The following is a 20,746-nucleotide window of genomic DNA, read 5'->3' on the forward strand; positions in this document are numbered from 1 at the left end:
ATGAAACTTGTGAATGATAAGGTGTTAACAAAATTAAAATCTAGCATTTTTTCTGAAGACATTTCCTGATTTGTTATTGTTTGTACTTTTTCCCAGAATCCAGTTTATGAAGAAGATGACCCTGAGTTTCAGACGATGGCTTTCTTCAAAACGAAGATTGGAGTCCGAAATGCATTGCAGGTATTTGAATAGTTGTGTTGTGTTGTGTTGTGTTGTGTTGTGTTGTGTGTGTTGTGTTGTTGTGTTGTGTAGTGTTGTGTTGTGTAGCCCATTGTTGTGTTGTGAATGTGTTGAGGATCCATTGTAAAGTTTGACATCCAGTAGCCAATGATTAATAAACATGTCTAAACAAAGCAAACTTTAACTTTTGTGATGTGATTTGTTGTAATGTGTTGTGATGTGTTGTGCTCTCCTATCTTTAGGAGAGTACCTTTTGATAGGAGTAGCCTGTGTGGTGACAGATTTCATCTCATATACTCTAAAATGAAGTAAGAAAATAATTATCTGCTAAAGACTAAAGGTAGATAGAGAAGTGAATACCACAAGGCCTGTGATTGGTTATAAATGTGAGTGTGTTGGTTGTAAAAAAATAGTTTCATCTGGGTAAAACAAAAAAGGCAATTTTATTTCATCTAGTACCAATGTGTCAAATAGCCTTATGCTTGAAACATGTATGGGGTACCTGTCAAAAAAAGTACTAAAATTTTGTGCAGAACTAGGGTAGTCATAGACGTTACCCGTTATCTCAGAAACAAGCATCTTGACCCCCAATTTTTTCTGATTCACTTTAAGTGTGAGGGGTGGTAGTATTTATATCCGTGGCGTTTATGTTGATTGATACGCTGCAGGTAGGAGTTTTAGCCACATATGTTACTATTGTCGTCTATGGGATTTGATTTGGTAGTATACACCCTAAATAGCCATCATTTTAAATATGTTAAGGTGTTGGTAAACAATTGTTCTAATAAGAAATAAATCCATTGAGTTGGGTCAGTCACACAACTTCATAGCACATCTGCCAGTGTTTTGTTTCTGACTACGTCTCAGCATTGTGCAGAAACTAATTTAAAAGTAACAGGACTATCCATAAATAATTTTGATGATTTGTTCACACATTTTGTTTTTGTCGTCCTGTACGTCATTATTTGTTTCCAGGATGAACTGATTCCCAAGGTGTCCACTAACCAGGAGGTTCTGCTCATCAACCTGACTCGCCCAATAGTACTGGCCCAGCCTCTTGCCTTTGACAAAGGTAACTACTTTATTTATATATAATTTACGTAACTGTACAATATTAAGTTTATTGTTAAATGTTTTGTATTCTGGATGGCAATATTGTTACACTGCCATGATACTTTCTTTTCACTTCCCTTACCATCCCTAGTTCATTTTATGCTACATATAGCCCAGAATCATTTAGGGTATTTTTAAATATGCATGTTAAATTTTTTAATATTTGATGTTGCGTTAAATTTTTAATGCATCTGTTTTAATTTGTGTGGGTTTTTTTGGTTTTTTCAAGCTGTGCTGGTCTGGCTAAACTACAAAAATGCTTATGAGTACTGGACAGAACAAAGAATGAGTTTAAATAAAGAGGTAATTTGCTGAACTTTTATCTTCAGTATAAACATTGAGTTATTTACACTGAGTTCAATTGTTAGCCTATACCCATTGTATTTTGTGGGTAATTTTTTTTATACCCATCCTCCCCCAAAAAGAGACACTGCAGTAGCCCCACCATTCAGAAAACAACCATTACGGTGCCTTGTGTTTCACACACGTGATCAGTTTTGAAACAGATCTAAGTAAATATAAAGTAAAAAGGTCAGATACAGGTGTTACATTTTTGACAGCAGCAGCAACAGTGTCAGCTTTTAGCATTTAACTCGACTGTATGTCTTACATCTATGAAACAATACATGTTCCAAAAATATTTTAGTTTATTACATTAACATTGTTTTTCTGGTTTGTTTGGGGGTTTTTTAGGTTTTATTTTTTTTTTTTAAATATGTTTTTGTTAAAATGCATTGAGATAAACATCTATGGATGCAACTGTTAGCAAGACTGAATAACTTTATGGTAGGCGAGATATTTAATTCTGTGGAATTCTTCTTTTTCATATGTATTTCTTGTTACAGGTCCAAAATGCAACTCGTCAGTTCATCGACAAGTTACCACAGCTGACACCTTCTGTGCCCGTTTCCTTAAGCACTTTGTTTCTTCAACTCACAGTTGACGACATGGGAATATGCGTTCCCATTGAGTCCATGCAGTCAGGGGTAGGATACTTAATAACATTATTTTATCGACGAGGATTTTAAAACATTCATTCTTCAGGGACATATAATTCATAACTCTTTGTAGTGAATCAGTTTGTCTGTCTGTCTCTCCGTCCACCCGCCCTTGAACTTCGGAAATACGAAACTTTGTTTTCTGGACTTGTTTTTGCAATGCCTGAAGATATTGAGTTGAAATTTTGTGTAAAGCTTTATCATATTCTGTTGCAGATCAGGTTTGACTTTCATGGCAATTTACTCATTTGGGCCTGATAGGGAACATGTATTGCTTTAGCTTTACTCTCAGAATGCTTGTTATATGTCTATAGAGATGATAAACTATAAACTGTTCTACCTACAGGGTACTCGGACAAATCGTGTTATAGAGAACACACAGATATCAGCCTGTTCTTTATTATATGTATATTGAGATGACAAACTTTAAACTGTTCTACCTACAGGGTACTCAGACAAGTCGTGTTGTAGAGAGTGAACCCGGCGCTGCCCTTGTTCTCACCATCGAGAACATGCAGATATCAGCCTGTTCTTTATTATATGTATATTGAGATGACAAACTTTAAACTGTTCTACCTACAGGGCACTCAGACAAGTCATGTTATAGAGAGTGAACCCGGCACTGCCCTTGTTCTCACCATCGAGAACATGCAGATATCAGCCTGTTCTTTATTATATGTATATTGAGATGACAAACTTTAAACTGTTCTACCTACAGGGCACTCAGACAAGTCGTGTTGTAGAGAGTGAACCCGGCGCTGCCCTTGTTCTCACCATCGAGAACACACAAATATCAGCCTGTTCTTCAGGGTCTCTTGTCAGTAAAGGCAGGTTTAATGGTGAGTGTTCAAGAAAGCAATATGTGTTTAACAACACCTCATTACATTTCATGTTTTATATATGGTTATTGTGAATACTGATTACAGAAAGGGCAAACCCACTGCTGCCAAATAACAGCAGTAATTTTTTAAAATAATATTTCATTTCTGAAAGACAAAAGAGCACATACCATGGGCCCTTGATATATAAGTTGATCAGTTACATAAGTCATTGATCAGTTACATAAGTCATTGATCAGTTACATAAGTCATTGATCAGTTACATAAGTCATTGCACTTCATGTGAGCACTCTACCATTGAGCTACATTCCACCCTTTTGGTAATAATGTTTCTTACACCTCTTATAAGAGAATGCGGAAAGAAAAGAAGAAGAAAAATATCCCATAAAAATAATTTTAGTCCATACATTTAGTATATTGACAATACAAATATCTGTCTATTTAATATTTATATCAATATATTTTCTATATATTTTAAAAACTCTTTAGCAATATATTGGCAGTATATTGTGAAAGAAACAGTACACATGTATGTTATTCAATATTGCAAAAATGTAAAAAAAAAAATTTTGGTTATTTCAATCTATTAGTACTAAAAAAAAATCATATTTCAATAGTATTGTTGTAAGTTATTTTTGTAATGGTCTGATACTGTTAAATATAACTTTGGTTGGGTTGCAGGTTTCTGCTTCAGATTTGCCGACGAGTTTGAGACTTCCTGGGATGACTGGAAACCCGTGGAGCAGGATGAACCAATCATGAACATCTGTTGTGTCCCCGCTGGAACGTACGAAGTCTGTTCCAGAACCATCAACAAGCAGGCTTCAGGTTGGACACTTACTATTATAGTTGTAGTCCACAGTTAGAATCGTCAGTAATCACACTGTTAACAAGCAGGCTTCAGGTTGGACACTTAGCATTATAGTTGTAGTCCACAGTTAGAACTGTCAGTAATCACACTGTTAACAAGCAGGCTTCAGGTTGGACACTTTGCATTATAGTTGTAGTCCACAGTTAGAACTGTCAGTAATCACACTGTTAACAAGCAGGCTTCAGGTTGGACACTTTGCATTATAGTTGTAGTCCACAGTTAGAACCGTCAGTAATCACACTGTTAACAAGCAGGCTTCAGGTTGGACACTTACTATTATAGTCGTAGTCCACAGTCAGAACCGTCAGTAATCACACTGTTAACAAGCAGGCTTCAGGTTGGACACTTTGCAATATAGTCGTAGTCCACAGTTAGAACTGTCAGTAATCACACTGTTAACAAGCAGGCTTCAGGTTGGACACTTACTATTATAGTTGTAGTCCACAGTTAGAACCGTCAGTAATCACACTGTTAACAAGCAGGCTTCAGGTTGGACACTTACTATTATAGTCGTAGTCCACAGTCAGAACCGTCAGTAATCACACTGTTAACAAGCAGGCTTCAGGTTGGACACTTTGCATTATAGTCGTAGTCCACAGTTAGAACTGTCAGTAATCACACTGTTAACAAGCAGGCTTCAGGTTGGACACTTTGCATTATAGTCGTAGTCCACAGTTAGAACTGTCAGTAATCACACTGTTAACAAGCAGGCTTCAGGTTGGACACTTACTATTATAGTCGTAGTCCACAGTCAGAACCGTCAGTAATCACACTGTTAACAAGCAGGCTTCAGGTTGGACACTTACTATTATAGTTGTAGTCCACAGTTAGAACCGTCAGTAATCACACTGTTAACAAGCAGGCTTCAGGTTGGACACTTACTATTATAGTCGTAGTCCACAGTCAGAACCGTCAGTAATCACACTGTTAACAAGCAGGCTTCAGGTTGGACACTTTGCATTATAGTCGTAGTCCACAGTTAGAACTGTCAGTAATCACACTGTTAACAAGCAGGCTTCAGGTTGGACACTTTGCATTATAGTCGTAGTCCACAGTTAGAACTGTCAGTAATCACACTGTTAACAAGCAGGCTTCAGGTTGGACACTTACTATTATAGTCGTAGTCCACAGTCAGAACCGTCAGTAATCACACTGTTAACAAGCAGGCTTCAGGTTGGACACTTTGCAATATAGTCGTAGTCCACAGTTAGAACTGTCAGTAATCACACTGTTAACAAGCAGGCTTCAGGTTGGACACTTACTATTATAGTTGTAGTCCACAGTTAGAACCGTCAGTAATCACACTGTTAACAAGCAGGCTTCAGGTTGGACACTTACTATTATAGTCGTAGTCCACAGTCAGAACCGTCAGTAATCACACTGTTAACAAGCAGGCTTCAGGTTGGACACTTTGCATTATAGTCGTAGTCCACAGTTAGAACTGTCAGTAATCACACTGTTAACAAGCAGGCTTCAGGTTGGACACTTTGCATTATAGTCGTAGTCCACAGTTAGAACTGTCAGTAATCACACTGTTAACAAGCAGGCCTCAGGTTGGACACTTTGCATTATAGTCGTAGTCCACAGTTAGAACTGTCAGTAATCACACTGTTAACAAGCAGGCTTCAGGTTGGACACTTACTATTATAGTCGTAGTCCACAGTTAGAACCATCAGTAATCACACTGTTAACAAGCAGATGTCAGGTTGGACACTTAGCATTATAGTCATAGTCCACAGTCAGAACCGTCAGTAATCACACTGTTAACAGATGCCTTTTTATAAAATCTAGTGTAACTCAGACCATTTAGTTAGTAAGTAAGTTAATAGACTTCTCTGATTTAAAACAGATTCACACAATGTCTATAGATCCTATTTATATTACTTTTGTATCTAGCTCCTACCAGTAATGCCAAGTGGATCCTCAATGTGCGCTGGGAAATGCAAGGCATAGAAGTTAACTTTGACACCAACATTGGTAAGCAGTTGTCTGCCCTTGGCCACACACTGACCGCTCTAGCCGGAGAGACGGATGAAAACGTGTACAGAGTACAGGACGATGAGACAGATTTTAATGACATGGAGATGGATGACGCAGAGGTCAGGACAAATTGTTTATTAAGGAGTTTAAAATATGTATTTAATTCGATACAATTGTTTAATTCATTGGTCAGATCATACTGTTTATTGAAGAGTTTAAAATATGGATTTAAATCTGTCAAATTTCAAACACTAATAATTTGTCTAGTTTTGTTTAATTCATTGGTCAGATCATACTGTTTATTGAAGAGTTTAAAATATGGATTTAAATCTGTCAAATTTCAAACACTAATCATTTGTCTAGTTGTGTTTAATGCAGAGGTCAGTTTATATTCGTTTTAAGTGAGTTGGTAAAATGTGTTTCAAATTTTCAAAATTAAAACCATTATTTCTTTTTATACTGTAACCTGACCTCTCAACCATGTTAATCATCATAATCATAATAATAATGCTAGTTCTATTTTATGCAGAAATCATTTCATATAAGTCGTCAAAGATGGGGTTTTTTTATCTGTTAATTTTGTTTTAATCTATAATAATTATTGCATTTTTGCAATCGTATTTGCATATGTAGAAATCATTTTCATATGTGTTACATTCCCAGTGAGTTATTATTGACTGTATTCTCTTTTCATGTTTGTTTGTGCTTTGAGATGGAAATACCTTTGTAGAATGTAAAAGTTTCAGTCTTAATTCACACCTTTAGTTATTAAACTAATCATATGTTAATATAGAGCATTTGTATTTCTTGGAGTATTTTTATGTACTATATATTTCATCATCTGGTTCTATATTGATAGTAACAATGAGATAATGTAATTAATTTACTGAAATGATTATTATTATAATTTCAGTTGGACAGCTTGTACCAGCGATCTAGCAAAGTGTCAGATATTTTACCTGATGAGTTGTTTAGTCAAGACTACAAGGAAAGAGTTCGACAGATTGAATTCCGGATGAATGAACAGGCTAAAGTTGTACAGGATCTTCAGTTAGTACTAATGTATCTATGTCAGCTATAGATGGAAATACTTTAGGCTAAAGTCAGTAGAATCCTGGAAATTCTAGAGTTATTGAATTTTATTTTAAGAACTTACATTTGAAAATCATTGGGGAAAACCACCACAAATCTAATCCGTTACAATAAGGATTTTAATCAGATCACTTTTTAATCTTTAATAGCTCTTTGAAGTAATTATGTGTTGGGTTTTTTTATGGTATCATCTCAAATATCAAAGGGCCGTCATTTAAGAAAAATGTCTAGGTAACTTGTTTGCTGGTCTGAAAGAGTAAGAACTGTAAATAGTGTCTCAAAACTAGATAAGAAAATATGTTTGACTAAGCCATTAGTGTTTTATGGGCATCCAGTCAAACTGTACTCAGAAATACTTTTAGCTAAAATCAGCAGTAGAATAGTCAGTCCATCTATCTGGTAATTTTGAAATTTAACTTTTGTGTTTGCGAAAAAAAAAAAAAAAATTGTAATCTATCCATGTTCACTACAGATATGAGTTGGGTTTTTTTTCAGAGATCTAGGTGCATCTGAATCTACTATTGAAGTAGAAAGAAAGAAGCTTGAAGAACTACAAGCGATCTTATTCCACGATTTCCGCAGAGATGTCTTAAGCAGACTAAAGAAGCAGGGTGAACGGGTAAGTTCTACAGAATTATCAGGTCTACTTTTTTCATACATATATACCCCATTCTATTTCTAGACCCATTTAAAGAAAAAATATATATAGTGCATGACAAACATGGTTGAACGCATAAACAAATCCATTCCGATATAAACTCCACAAAACCCTGCCCAGGTTAAAAAACCAGAGAAAACTCAAAAAGCTAAAAACTATGGAAAACTTTATGGCAACCGCTATCGTTATAATATTAAATTCCTTTACCACAGAAGTGTGCAATGTAGTCCACTTGTAATGCATATAGTTGGTGAAATTGTTGGCCCAAGAATAGAACAAGTATAACTCAGTGGTTTTCCGTTTCAAAAAAAGAAGCTATTTTCCGTTTCATGTTTTTGTAAATTCCATTTCATTTCCATTTCAGATTACAATATGTAATTAACAATTGAACTAACACAAGTTGTGACAAATTAAAGTCCGAACCAAATTGTTAACAACTACAATAAAGTACTCTCCTACCTTTAATTACCGATACATTTCCCCCAAAGTTTGTTTAGACACAAGTTGTGAAAAAAACATTACAGTGACACAGATTCCACATACGAGACTGTTATGATATTGCCAGTGTCGACTTCGCCGAGATAGCATAGGGCAAAATACAAGCTGTTTTCTGCCGTCTGCCATTTTGTTTCTTTATGGAATACTCCTCAAGAGGGGTGAAAGCCTCCAAAGTATGTGACATAATTAATATAAAATCAATGATCTCTAGTGGTATCATTAAAAATAATAATAATAAATAATAAAATTAATATGACGTCACTATTTGTCATTAAATCAAAGTAAGCCTACATATTAGTAGCGAAAAATCACATCAGGAGCAAAGGCTACAATTATAATAACTACATAAAGCATGATTGTCCAACAATTAAGTGCACTGCTTTATTCAACGGGGCTTAGGGTTCACAAAACATAAACATTTATTTTTTCATCTCTTTGACAGTCTAACGTTGTCTGCAAATTGAAGTATGCGCATGACACAGTGGAAATAAAGTAATATTGCAACGTTCAGCCAGCCGTTTTTTTGCTAAACGTTTGCAAACACATTTTGACTGGTGGTTCTAGAAATGGTCATTCGGTTTAATGTGTAGCGTAAAAGTCTGTCTTCCAAGACAAGTGTTGGCGACAAACCGCTGGCTAAACGTACTCCTGGAAACAAACCCTGTCCCATCTGCGCAGGCGCAACAGACTAAGCAGTAAACCAGCCCCAAGTTCAGCTAGCAAACGTTTCGCTAACGTTTGCGAAGTATTTGTTTGGTTCCCAATGTAACCATTTGGTTTACCGTGAAGCACATAATCCAGTCTAGCGTTTGCCAATAGTACTGCGCACGGGTCAATCGTCAGTTTACAGAGTGTGGCAATAGTGAAATAGTATTAGTTTTTTTAACTTCGCGGAAAATTGTAATTCCGTTTCCAAATGTAAATAGGGCCTACCGTTTCACAATGGGAATTACGTCCGTTTTCCGCGATCATAAATCAAAACAAAATATAGTTTAAAAACAAAGGCAATGAGCATTAATGGACGCTGTATTCGTGGGAAACTCAGTTTTCCTGAAGAAATTAACCCATAGAAGCCAAGCTTTACATTCAGACAAGAACCAAGAAAATATGAACTGAAGTCTGAGCAACTGTGGCGAAAATAGACGTCGGAAATGAGGGTAGTAAACGTCGCATGCGACGCCTTGTTTTGCAACCACTGATAATTAAAAAAGACTTTTTTAAAATAAAGTTCAGAATTTTGTTTCTCTGCAGTGTAATTTCAACAATTTAACCATTAACTGGGCTATTTCTCGTTCCAGCCAATGCACCACAACTGGTATATCAAAAGGACGTGGTATGTGCTATCCTGTCTGTGGGATGGTGCATTATAAAAAAAACCTTGCCAGTAATGGGGAAAACTGTATCGGATTTCCTCTCTAAGACTATATGTCAAAATTTCCACATGTTTGACATCCAATAGCGGTGTCGTTAAAACAAAAAAATCTTTTTCTTTTATCTTATTTCAGGCATCAGCAATTCGGGACACACTGGGTTTAGATCCAAAGCCTTCTCATACGCGGTCAAAGTCCTATGGAGGTCATCACGGAGGTCATGGTAGACGAAGAGAAATGTGAATACTTCTTATTTTCCTAAAGCCTCCCCTCCGCTCCCCAATCCGTGTTTGCTTCTTTTATTTCGATTCCATTTGTTAAATTTGTTATCTTTTCTGTATTGTTGTTTTCATAGTCTTGTTGAATTTTCTTGTGTCACTTTTCTGATCACAAATAGTAACACTGTATTAGATCTACATTCTGTTTCTCAAAGACTACAAGTATTATGTTCACCAAACTTCATACATTCTTATCATAAAGTTTAAAGTTTGTTTTGTGTAACGACACCACTGGAGCACTTTGATTGGCTATTGGATGTCACATTCTTATAGATCAAGTAATGCTAATTTTTTGTAATTTAAAAGGTGTTGTTCCAGGGGAAAAAAAGAATGTATTTTACAATTATAATGGTTTCATATTAAAATGATACATACATTTTTGTGTCAATGACATTTTCAAAGCTTTACATTTTTCATGTTTTCTTATCACCATTTGTTTGTCACAGGAGTTTGTATGAAGGAGAAATTGAAAAACCTAGAAGCCCGGACTACAGATCACAGAAACGATCAAAATCGATTGAGGTTCCCATAGCAACACTTCCAAAAGTTAAGTTTGGGGGAAGCAAGACTGAGACATATACTCCACCTGAGTAAGTTCTAATGTACAGCATATCTCAGAGTGTTTTTGTTTGTCTTGCATCAGTTAGCTCAGAAGGTGTAGTTACGTTTCTGGTGGTGATGGCATTGGTGGTGGTAATTTTTATGAAATTGAGAGTTCATGTTAAAAAAAAATGTTTATATTACTTTCAATCTATTTTCTATGTTTTTTTTGTTTTATAAATAAATTTTCCTAAATATTTTGTTGTGTAATAATTAAAAAAAATTGTTAGCTTAATTTTATAATTATTATATTAAGAAGGATGTTTTAAATGAAGGCAGTTGATATAGTACTGGCCTGTAGGAATGATCTATGGTGGGGGTGGGGGGTGGCACAATCTCTAGTGGTGAGGGCACAGTCTCTAGTGGGATGCACAACCCGTAATGTTATTATGTAGAATAAGACTAACAAACCTACGTTTTTCATCCTTCAGGCCTTTAATGAACATTGCAATAATTGTTATTATTTGTCATAATTTTGATAAATGCTGTAGATGATTCTATCTCTTGTTTGTAGCTCTCCTACTGACGTGTCTGAGCGGTCTGGCCGATCAGAACGACCGCCCTTCACTCGCACGCCCTCAGACTTTGTCGGCTTCAGCTCCTCCGAATCGGAGACTTCACTCGACGCAGAAACTAGAGACCTGCAGGAATTCCTCCGATATCCATCAGCTTATGTGTAAGGGCAGCTCCAGAATGAGTCAGGGGTCGGAATTCTCCTCGGATCAGCTGTTTTCCTCTCATGGAACATTGCGTTTCCTCGTCCTTTCCTCCAAAATGTGTTAGATAGCACAGATTTTAACCTAGGATTTCAAGAATTTCTGGGACCCCTCTAGAGTTCCTCTTTTTTACAGTTCATCAGTTCCACCCCTGATGAATGAATGAATGTGTAACAACACCCCAGCACAAAAATACACATCGGCTATGAGGTGTCAGTGTTTAAGAACAGAACACAGGGGTGTGGGAGTTTTTTTTATATCTCACCTCAGTAATATTGGAAGACAAAATAAAAATTCTTTTTGGGGGGGGGGGGGGGGGAGCCAGCTGTGGAGACAGAAAGAGACAACATATGTGTTTAGCTTTATATTATATTTTTGCGTTTTGCTTCATTTCTTGCAAATTAAGTTGTTGGGTTTTTTTTCAAACAAAAATATATACTAAAAGATGTAAAATAATGAAAATTGGACAGCAAAATTTTAGTGGTTAAAAAGATCAGTAAAATGGAGGTTATAGTTGCACCTTTGGATGTTTATCACATTTTTGTTTTTAAATTGATAATTTTCATGTTTATTAAACCATGCCTACTATTCCCACCACCACCACCCCCCCCCCTCCCTCGCATTACTTTTGTGCAACAAGCCGGATTATTCAGGCAAGCATATTTAGATATTTTGAAGGAAACACACGTGAAAGGTACAAAAGCAATTTTAAAAATGTATACAATAAATTAATGGAAAATGCTATAGCAGAGTAGACATGTATACGCATTGATTTAAAAAAACCCAAACATAAACAAACTAACCTCTTCACTAATTATGAAATGAGACTGTTGGTGGCTAAAGAAAATTAATGTAGGAAACTTCACACCTGAAACTTACTTATAAGCGTTCTTCTACAGCTGTTGGCGAAAATTAAATGGTTCTTCCGACAGCATAAATGTTAGACATGTTCCTTTCATTCACATTAAAAAATATATAAACTAAACACGATTCGGACAATTCCTTCCAATATAACTAAATGATCCCTAAAAATTGCACACAGCAGTAGCTAGAGGAAATGGCGTTGCTTATCAAAATTACGTCATTTACCAAATGACATCATTTAAAAAAAAAAATCACCTGATTCAAATAATAGTGAATGAACGTTCTTGCATTCTTACGCGACATAAGTATCAATGAAGTTTACACAAACAATACTATAGGCGTATTTAAAGCTAAACAAAATAAATTCAGTGATGTCTTGTTAAAGTATGCATATAAATTATTTTTTGGTTCATAGGGGGTAATACAAAAGTGTGCACATCGTTTTTTCGGTTCAGACTTGCATGAACCAAAAAATAATTGCAGTCAATTCTTAAATAATGAAATTTTCATGACATTCGTTATAAAGTCATATCTGATGACATCATTTTATATTGGTGCTTTGTCTTACTGAGCATTATTGCTTTGAACCAAAAAACAAAATTCAAAATATAGTATGAACTTTTAATGTTATTAGTAGTAAGAATGTTTCAAATTTAATTATAAGGATTGTCTGTTTTTCTTTTATGTTCATCTGGGTATGAAAAAAAGAAAATCATCTACAAACTTATGTGTGAACAGCTTTGCCGATTCCCAGTTTGTAGATGCTTTTTTTGGTTCATACCCAGATGAACGTAACAGAAATAACAGACTATCCTTAAGTATTCAATAATACTGTTTTTGTTTTAGAACAAATGACAGCGACAGTCAGACGGATAATTCCATTTTTGCCAGTCCAGTGGGTGGAAGTTCCATGTCTGAACCCAACGTAGACTTCGAGCTGGACGTCAAAGTGCTCATTGACAGTGGGCAGTGCGTCCTCTTTCCCAAGGAAGCCAAGGAGGAACTTAAAAAGTAATATTATTGTTTATTATATATTAGCTAGCATATCCAGTGTAATCAAAGTATGTGATATTTTTCAGATCACTTACTTTCAGAATTTGTTAACTTTGTAAATTAGATGTAAATTAATTGAGGTCATGATAAATTCACAAAAACCTAGATAAAATTACACATAAATCAGTTTTTAAAGTTCTTGCTATGACTTGTTTTACATAATGATGTTACATTTAACATAATGAAATCATTTTCTGAGGTTTATTGAAGGATAACATTTTGGTGTTTTTTTTAAGAGATGTCATCCAATCAGAATACTAGATTAAATCATACAACAGCAGGAAGTTTGTAATTATATTAAATATATCAGTATCTTCAGATTAATGTCTGTTGTCAGCAACTTCAAAACGTATGTGTATTTCATCACATCTTATAGTTAGGTACCTTTTGGAAGGGAAAAATTGAAATGTTTATTTTCCCTTTGCTATATCATATGACAGATGTTATATTTGAAATGATTACTGTCAAATGTGGCTTCATTCAGGGTTGTGTGTTAAAATCTGTTGTAGGCAGCAGAAACGTGAGCGAAGTCAGTCTTCAGAGCAGGTGTCTCCGCAGTCTCGCAGGAAACTCAAACGACAAGAGGCATCAGCAAGTGCGATGTCCGGATCCCGAAAAGCACCCACTCCAGTTGTGATCAATGTGGAAAAGACTGTGTTCTACCTGCCTGGAGTTGACGTCAAGGTAATCACTGCAGCTACATTCTGTTCTTATAGTCCAAACAAGATGCTCTGAATTGATAGATTCGTGGTGGGAAAATCATCTAATGTTGTTCTGTGTACACAAACAGGTTATTTGAATTCTATTATCTCTTGCATATGTGTGTGTGTGTGTGTGTGTGTGTATATATATATATACAGAATGATGTGTGCCTATTTAAGTACCATCAATCATTTAATCATGTGTAGATTACTTCTTTTTTTTTTTTTCACTTATTATCTAGATCCAAGTTTCATAATTATCACATATTAGACACCTAATTGTCTCAGGTTCTGGGTGTAAAAACCGTCTACTCTATTCTCTAATCTAAGTGACTACTTAATATAGTTTTTAACTGTTTTAACTCCAGGTGCACTATTCCTTGAAGACGGGACAAGACGCAGGCTCTAAGTGTAACAACCATCTACTATACTCCCTAATCTAAGAGAATAATATAGTTTTTAATGTTTTGTCGACAGGTTCACTACTCCTCGAAGATGGACCAGGATGCAGGTTCTGGGTTTAACGACCATCTACTATACTCCACAATCTAAGTGACTAATGTATTCTTTAACTTTTGTCGACAGGTGCACTACTCTTCGAAGACTGGCTACAACAAACACTCTGGTTGTAACAACCATCTATTATACTCCCCAGTGTAAGTGACCAATAAAGTTTCTTACTGTTTTGACTCCAGGTGCACTACTCCTCGAAGACTGGCTACAACAAACTCTCTGGTTGTAACAACCATCTATTATACTCCCCAGTGTAAGTGACCAATAAAGTTTCTTACTGTTTTGACTACAGGTGCACTACTTGAAGACGGGCCAGGATGCAGGTTCTGGGTTTAACGACCATTTACTATACTCCACAATCTAAGTGACTAATGTATTCTTTAACTTTTGTCGACAGGTGCACTATTCCTCGAATCGAAGACAGGCTACAACAAATACTCTGGTTGTAACAACCATCTATTATACTCCCCAGTGTAAGTGACCAATAAAGTTTCTTACTGTTTTGTTACCAGGTGCACTACTCCTCGAAGATGGGCCAGGATGCAGGTTCTGGGTTTAATGACCATCTACTATACTCCACAATCTAAGTGACTAATATAGTCTTTAACTGTTTTGACTCCAGGTGCACTACTCCTCGAAGACTGGACAAGACGCGGGTTCTGGGAGTGGCAGTGTGTCTGACGTTCAGGAGAAGATGACCATCAAGCCGACAGTCTCATTCCAGGAACCTCCAGTGCATTCTTCTCTCAGCGCTCCCATCTTTAACTTCTTCAAGAAGGTCGAGTCGTCCACAGACCTTGATGATATGTTGGGAAGTGGGACATCCATGGGCAGGAAGACTTCAATGAAGAAAGCCAATCTTTATGCCTGTCTGTCACTGCAGAAACTGCCAGAAGTGAGTAGATGGTATAATTCAGAGATTAACATCAGAGTTTTTACACAATTCCACATTCTAAAGCAACTTTAAAAGTGTTCTTGTTCTTAGAGGAGGGGGTTTGTTCAGGAAAATTTCCAAAAACCCCCAAATTTTCAAGACCATGCAATATTTTCTACATTTGTTTTGTTTAAAGTATTTTATTTTTGGTCATTGTTACCTGGACATTTAGATATAATTTGGTTCTAAGCCATATCCAAATGATGGTCATTTCAGAAGAATAAATTTTAAACCAAAACTGGAAAAAAAGAACCAGGACCCCCAGGATGTATCTAATGTGTAGCGTCTGTAATTGTATGTGTGTGTTGTTTGTAATATTTAAGGGTACCAGTGCCTGTAAAAAACAAAAGAAGACAAAATTAGACTTTAAAAAAAAAATCCGTGAAAGATAAATGATTTTATACTACCAGGCTATTTCTTGCTCCAGCCAGTGCACCACAACTGATATATCAAAGGCTGTGGTATGTGCTGTCCTGTCTGTGGGATGGTGCATATAAAAGATCCCTGGCTACTAATGGAAAAATGTAGCAGTTTCCTCTCTAGGACTATTTGTCAAAATTTCCAAATGTCTGACATCCAATAGCCAATGATTAATAAATCAATGTGCTCTTGTGGTGTTTATAAACACACCAAACAAACAAACTTATACTACCAGTAATCTTTTTATGACATCAAAAATAACTGCTTTAAAAAACTTTGCTGTTTGTCCTATCATTTTTATGATATGTGTTATGTTTTGTTGTTTTCCGCCAATCTCAGGAAATGGTTATTAGTCCTTGTCTGCTGGATTTCCTGGAACAAGCTCTTGAACCCTTGCCACTGTTTTCTCAGTCTTCAAACAAAAAAGGTAGGAGGTCTTCTTTTATTCTTAGTAAAGTTATGTAGCACTGCAAAGTGGTGTACAGGGACCTAGACAGGAGACATTGGCTACCAGCTCCAAATTTCAGAATCCACCAACTTGATGGATAGTGTGTTGAATGTTGATGTTTTCTTCAATTGTCTTGATTCAGAATCTGCTGACTTGATGGGGCAGTGTTTTGAATATTGATGTATTTTGTAATTCACTAGATTCAGAATCTGCTGACTTGATGGGGCAGTGTTTTGAATATTGATGTATTTTGTAATTCGCTAGATTCAGAATCTGCTGACTTGATGGGCAGTGTTTTGAATATTGATGTATTTTGTAATTCGCTAGATTCAGAATCTGCTGACTTGATGGACAATGTTATGAATATTGATGTTTTCTTTAATTGTCTAGATTCAGAATCTGCTGACTTGATAGGCAGTATGTTGAATATTGCTGACTTGATGGGCAGTATGTTGAATACGTATGTTTTCTATAATTGTCTAGAATCAGAATCAGCTGACCTGATGGGCAGTGTGCTGAATATTGACCTCGATGGCCTGAATGCCTCCCATGGATCTCTGGGATACCCGGCCAGTGTGGGATCGTTTCCAGTTGATGTGGTTGTACTGATTAAGGTGGAATCTTCGGTGGTCCGTTTCAACTGTCTGCCCATCTCGCGTGTCGAATGTCTCGTGCAGGTGCCATCCTTGGAGCTTGTCTTCTCCACCAAGAAGTCAGATGTTGAGGGGGCCATTAAGGAGAGTACACCCCCAACAAAGACCAAAAGTAAGAATACCGTGACATAAATGAACATATGTAAAACTCTTATTTCTGAGGGATTTTTAAAAATGTTTCAGAGTATCTTCTTTATTGACTGTAGAATGCTTGCCTGAGGTGTGATATGTTTCAGTATCAAAACTCCCTCTGTGGACCTTGAAATGTAGATATGTAATGATATCTTATCATTCATTTAAACGTATGCAGTATGTAACATCATCTCATTGAGAGGCATTTGCTGATCCACTTCATTTATTTGAATAAATATTGTTTAGAAAAAAGAGTAAAACTCTTTATTTCTGGTTGTCTTGGGTTTTTTGGGGTTTTTTTAATCTTTAAAAATTTCTTTTTGGAGGGTGTAGAGTGCTTGTCTGAGCTGTGATATGTTTTAGAATCAAACCCCATCTGTGGACCTGGTTGTTTTTGTTTGCCCATCTCAACCAGTATCCCACAACTGATACATCAAGGCCATGATATCTGCTGTCCTGTTTATAGGAGAGTGCATATAAAAGATGCTTTGCTGCTAGTAGAAATAGCCTGGAGGTAGTTGGTGTCCTTTTTGATTCTAAATCAATTGTCGAAATAACCTACCCAAATAATCTGAATGTAAAATGTGCTGATGTCCCTTGCTTTTTTCTTTTGTAAGTTGGGTGAAATGGTTGATTTCATTTCATTTCATTTTGTTATTTTATTTATTATTGTCTGAAGAATATTTTCTATACATAAGGTAAGGGGGTGCATCTGAGTCTGAACTCGTACTCCAAATATTCCCCTAAATCCAATATTTACTGACTGTATTTAATCAGATTGTGTTTTAGTTGAGGGGATTAAAATTTTGACTGGCTAGGTGTTTCTGGGATAGATTGTCATATGTAGTGGAACCTCCCAAAAATGGACCCTCTGTAAACCGGAATTCCCTGAAAATTGGATGCTTTTCACAGCCCCTTTTTAAATATCAGTACAGAATAGAACCTCTCTAAACTGTAAACTTCTGAAACCCAGCCTTTTTACTTGATCCATGGGTGTCCGGTTTGCAGGGGTTTCACTGTATATAGTTATAATTCACGATAGTGTATTTTGAAATACTGCATGCAGGCACCTTTTTTTAATGTTCCACCCCCATCCCTAGAAAACTCCTGTAACTATACATTACATGTTTCCAGTGTCACATCGGACAAAAGAACGTCACAGCAGCGGTCAAGGCTCGGGTGGCGGACGGGTTCGTCTCGGCAGTAGCCTGTCTGAAAGTTCGGGTTTCGTGACGACCCACTCGGGTGGGCTCAGTGTGACGGGCTACATGTCGGACTTCTCACTGTACGTCTTCCACCCGTACGGGGCCAGTCAGCGCAGATCAGGACAGCACACTCCCACTGCTAAATCTTCTCTAGGTACGTGTGGCTTCATTTTCTTTTTCAGTCATTTGTTCTCACACACATTCTATTATGATTCTGGGCACACCAAATTCTTCTCTAGGTGTGTGTTGCTCATGTACTTTAGTTTATCTCACTGAAGGTATTTTCATTAATTAAATTGATTGATTTATATTTTGTTATGATTATGGGTACACATCTCTTGCTGCTAATTGAAAAGAATAGACCCTAGAGTGGCAGCATTTTTTATTCTTTCTTTCTTTCTTTCTTTCTTTCTTTCATACTGTGGTATTTAGGGTGCAGGAAATAACTCAGTGATAGAGTGCTCCCCTGATATGCGATGGGTCATAAGATCGATCACCTTTGATAATCCTAGAGGTTCCCCTCCCCCAACCAGTGTCTCGTGACTTGTTTTGCGGGTGGGATTTAGCTCAGTTGGTTCAGTGCTTGCCTGAGGTGCTTGCATCGCAGGATCAAACCACCTCGGTGGATCCATTCAACTGACTGGAAGTTTTCTCATTCTAACCAGTGCACCACATCTGGTCAAAGACTGTGGTATGTGCTTTCCAGTCTGTGGAAAAGTGCATCTAAAATACCCCTTGCTACTAATCGAAAAATATAGTGGGTTTCCTCTCTAAGACTGTCAAAATTAACAAATGTTTTGACATCCAATAGCCGATGATTAATTAATCAATGCACTCTAGTGGTGTCGTTAAACAAAACAAACTTTAACTGTATTGTTCTGACTATGATAAAGTGCATACAAAAGATTCCATGCTGCTTTTTGGCTGCTTGGTGACCAAGTGTTGAAACAACCATATGTTAGATATCACAGTTTAAAATGTGCTGAGGTGTTCTTAAAGAAATATGAATTCCCGTCTTAAGTTCTGTTGACTGCTGCAGTTTTAGAATGCACATACTGTGGCAGCATTAGAAAGAATGTTCATCAAATAATGTTTTTTGATGAACTATTCAGGAAGTATTCAGGAGCACGGTGGAAATACGTTTCTGGAGCTGTCACGTAAAGATTCGCTCAGCCTCAATGTGGAGTTCATTCGGGTGAATATTTGTCGCAGTCGCAAGATGGAAATAAGAATGGAGTCATCAATGTCCAAGTCTGAATCAAACATCAGATCAAACATGGTTCACTTCTCAGGTAACTTAATTTCTTCCATTTTGCAATCAGTAAAAATTATGCAGTTAGGACTAGATTCCAGAATTGATCATATTTTGACAGGTAGGAGGCGTCGTAATTATTATTTTTTGCTTGATGAACCTGCAACATTTTATTATGATGGTTATACTAAAATTACCGCCTGTCCCTCCAATGTGATATTTTTATTCATTTTTTACAGTTCAGTCAATAATGATAGGATTTTTAAGCTTCTTTTCTGATTTTAACTTCGGTTTTTGTTCTTCTTCTTCTTCTTTTTTGGATAAAATAATATTAACAAAGTATACTGTGATTTTATCTGAAATGGTGGAACTGATCTTTGTCTAAGAAAGTTAGTAGCTCTTTAAAGATCATTTCAGTTTTCAATTTTAAATAGGTTTAAAATTCCTGGTCAGTCATGCCTCGGGTTATGTAAATGTTATTGTGGTACATTCTGTGGCTGTTACACATCCATCTGCATTTGTTTTTTCATAACAATAAATGTTAAAATGTTATTAAGATTTGCTTGTTGATTGTTTAGAGAACAACCAAACTGAAAGTAATTTTACATTTCTTTAGGAAATTAGTTACTGAAATGTTTGTAAAGTTACAGATTCTAAATATTGTTAAATTAAAAAAAAATACTTATATAACATTTAATGTAAAACAAAAAGAAGAAAGAAATTTAATTTGTTTGTGACAACTTGTAAGTATTCTAAATTGCTATTTAAAATACCAACCACTCACTGATGGAAGAAGAACATTTTTGTGTCATCTGTCTATTTATATTTCTGATTAATATACATTAAAAATGAGAATAATTAATCGTTAATTTACAATTCCAGCAAATGTATCTTAGATATATTTTTACTTTAGAAGTCAGATTTTGTTTGACCTTTGGACTGTCAAAGACTCTTTGAATTTTTATAGTTAATTATAATATTTCAGTTCATGTTTTCTCTTTTTGTTAAACAGCAATATGTGACATTGGAACTGCATCTTTCAAGTATGACATGCGCCGACTTTCAGAAATTCTTGCTTTGCCTAAGGCTTGGTATCGTCGCAACTTGGCCCGCCGACTTTTCCTTGGTGATGATAGCTTTGCACTAGGAGGTGAAGGTACACACTGGTTTTGTTTAGTTGCTTCTCTGTGAATTTTTAAGTTTTCAGTCTTGTGTTTTTACAAACTATTAATTGTGATGCTTAAAAGCAAATGTCCTTACCAGAGTTGAAATATGAATATGTTTATAAGTCAAGTAGGTAAAATTGTTCATTGTGAAATAGACTTTGCATCCACACATAATTATTGTGAAACAATTGCTCATGGTACTTTGTGGTTTT

General features: G+C 36.1%; 1 protein-coding gene across 3 annotated transcripts in view; it reads left to right on the top strand.

Moving 5' to 3' along the window:
• Nucleotides 1-20,746, top strand: part of LOC121374145 (transmembrane protein KIAA1109-like) — an 89,731-nt gene that overhangs the window by 48,132 nt on the left and 20,853 nt on the right. For all 3 annotated transcript variants that reach the window (XM_041501108.1, XM_041501110.1, XM_041501109.1), the window contains exons 35-54: nucleotides 97-180; nucleotides 1,156-1,252; nucleotides 1,523-1,596; nucleotides 2,139-2,279; nucleotides 3,010-3,130; nucleotides 3,812-3,958; nucleotides 5,898-6,100; nucleotides 6,895-7,031; nucleotides 7,569-7,692; nucleotides 9,735-9,838; nucleotides 10,324-10,467; nucleotides 10,992-11,153; nucleotides 12,904-13,068; nucleotides 13,620-13,794; nucleotides 14,947-15,219; nucleotides 16,018-16,105; nucleotides 16,610-16,891; nucleotides 18,046-18,270; nucleotides 19,229-19,408; nucleotides 20,381-20,524. In XM_041501108.1, the coding sequence (XP_041357042.1) occupies nucleotides 97-180; nucleotides 1,156-1,252; nucleotides 1,523-1,596; nucleotides 2,139-2,279; nucleotides 3,010-3,130; nucleotides 3,812-3,958; nucleotides 5,898-6,100; nucleotides 6,895-7,031; nucleotides 7,569-7,692; nucleotides 9,735-9,838; nucleotides 10,324-10,467; nucleotides 10,992-11,153; nucleotides 12,904-13,068; nucleotides 13,620-13,794; nucleotides 14,947-15,219; nucleotides 16,018-16,105; nucleotides 16,610-16,891; nucleotides 18,046-18,270; nucleotides 19,229-19,408; nucleotides 20,381-20,524 (3,070 nt within the window). The remainder of the gene's footprint in view (nucleotides 1-96; nucleotides 181-1,155; nucleotides 1,253-1,522; nucleotides 1,597-2,138; nucleotides 2,280-3,009; nucleotides 3,131-3,811; nucleotides 3,959-5,897; nucleotides 6,101-6,894; nucleotides 7,032-7,568; nucleotides 7,693-9,734; nucleotides 9,839-10,323; nucleotides 10,468-10,991; nucleotides 11,154-12,903; nucleotides 13,069-13,619; nucleotides 13,795-14,946; nucleotides 15,220-16,017; nucleotides 16,106-16,609; nucleotides 16,892-18,045; nucleotides 18,271-19,228; nucleotides 19,409-20,380; nucleotides 20,525-20,746) is intronic.

This window comes from Gigantopelta aegis, chromosome 6 (genome assembly GCF_016097555.1).
Source record: "Gigantopelta aegis isolate Gae_Host chromosome 6, Gae_host_genome, whole genome shotgun sequence".
Classification (NCBI taxonomy): Eukaryota; Metazoa; Mollusca; class Gastropoda; order Neomphalida; family Peltospiridae; genus Gigantopelta; species Gigantopelta aegis.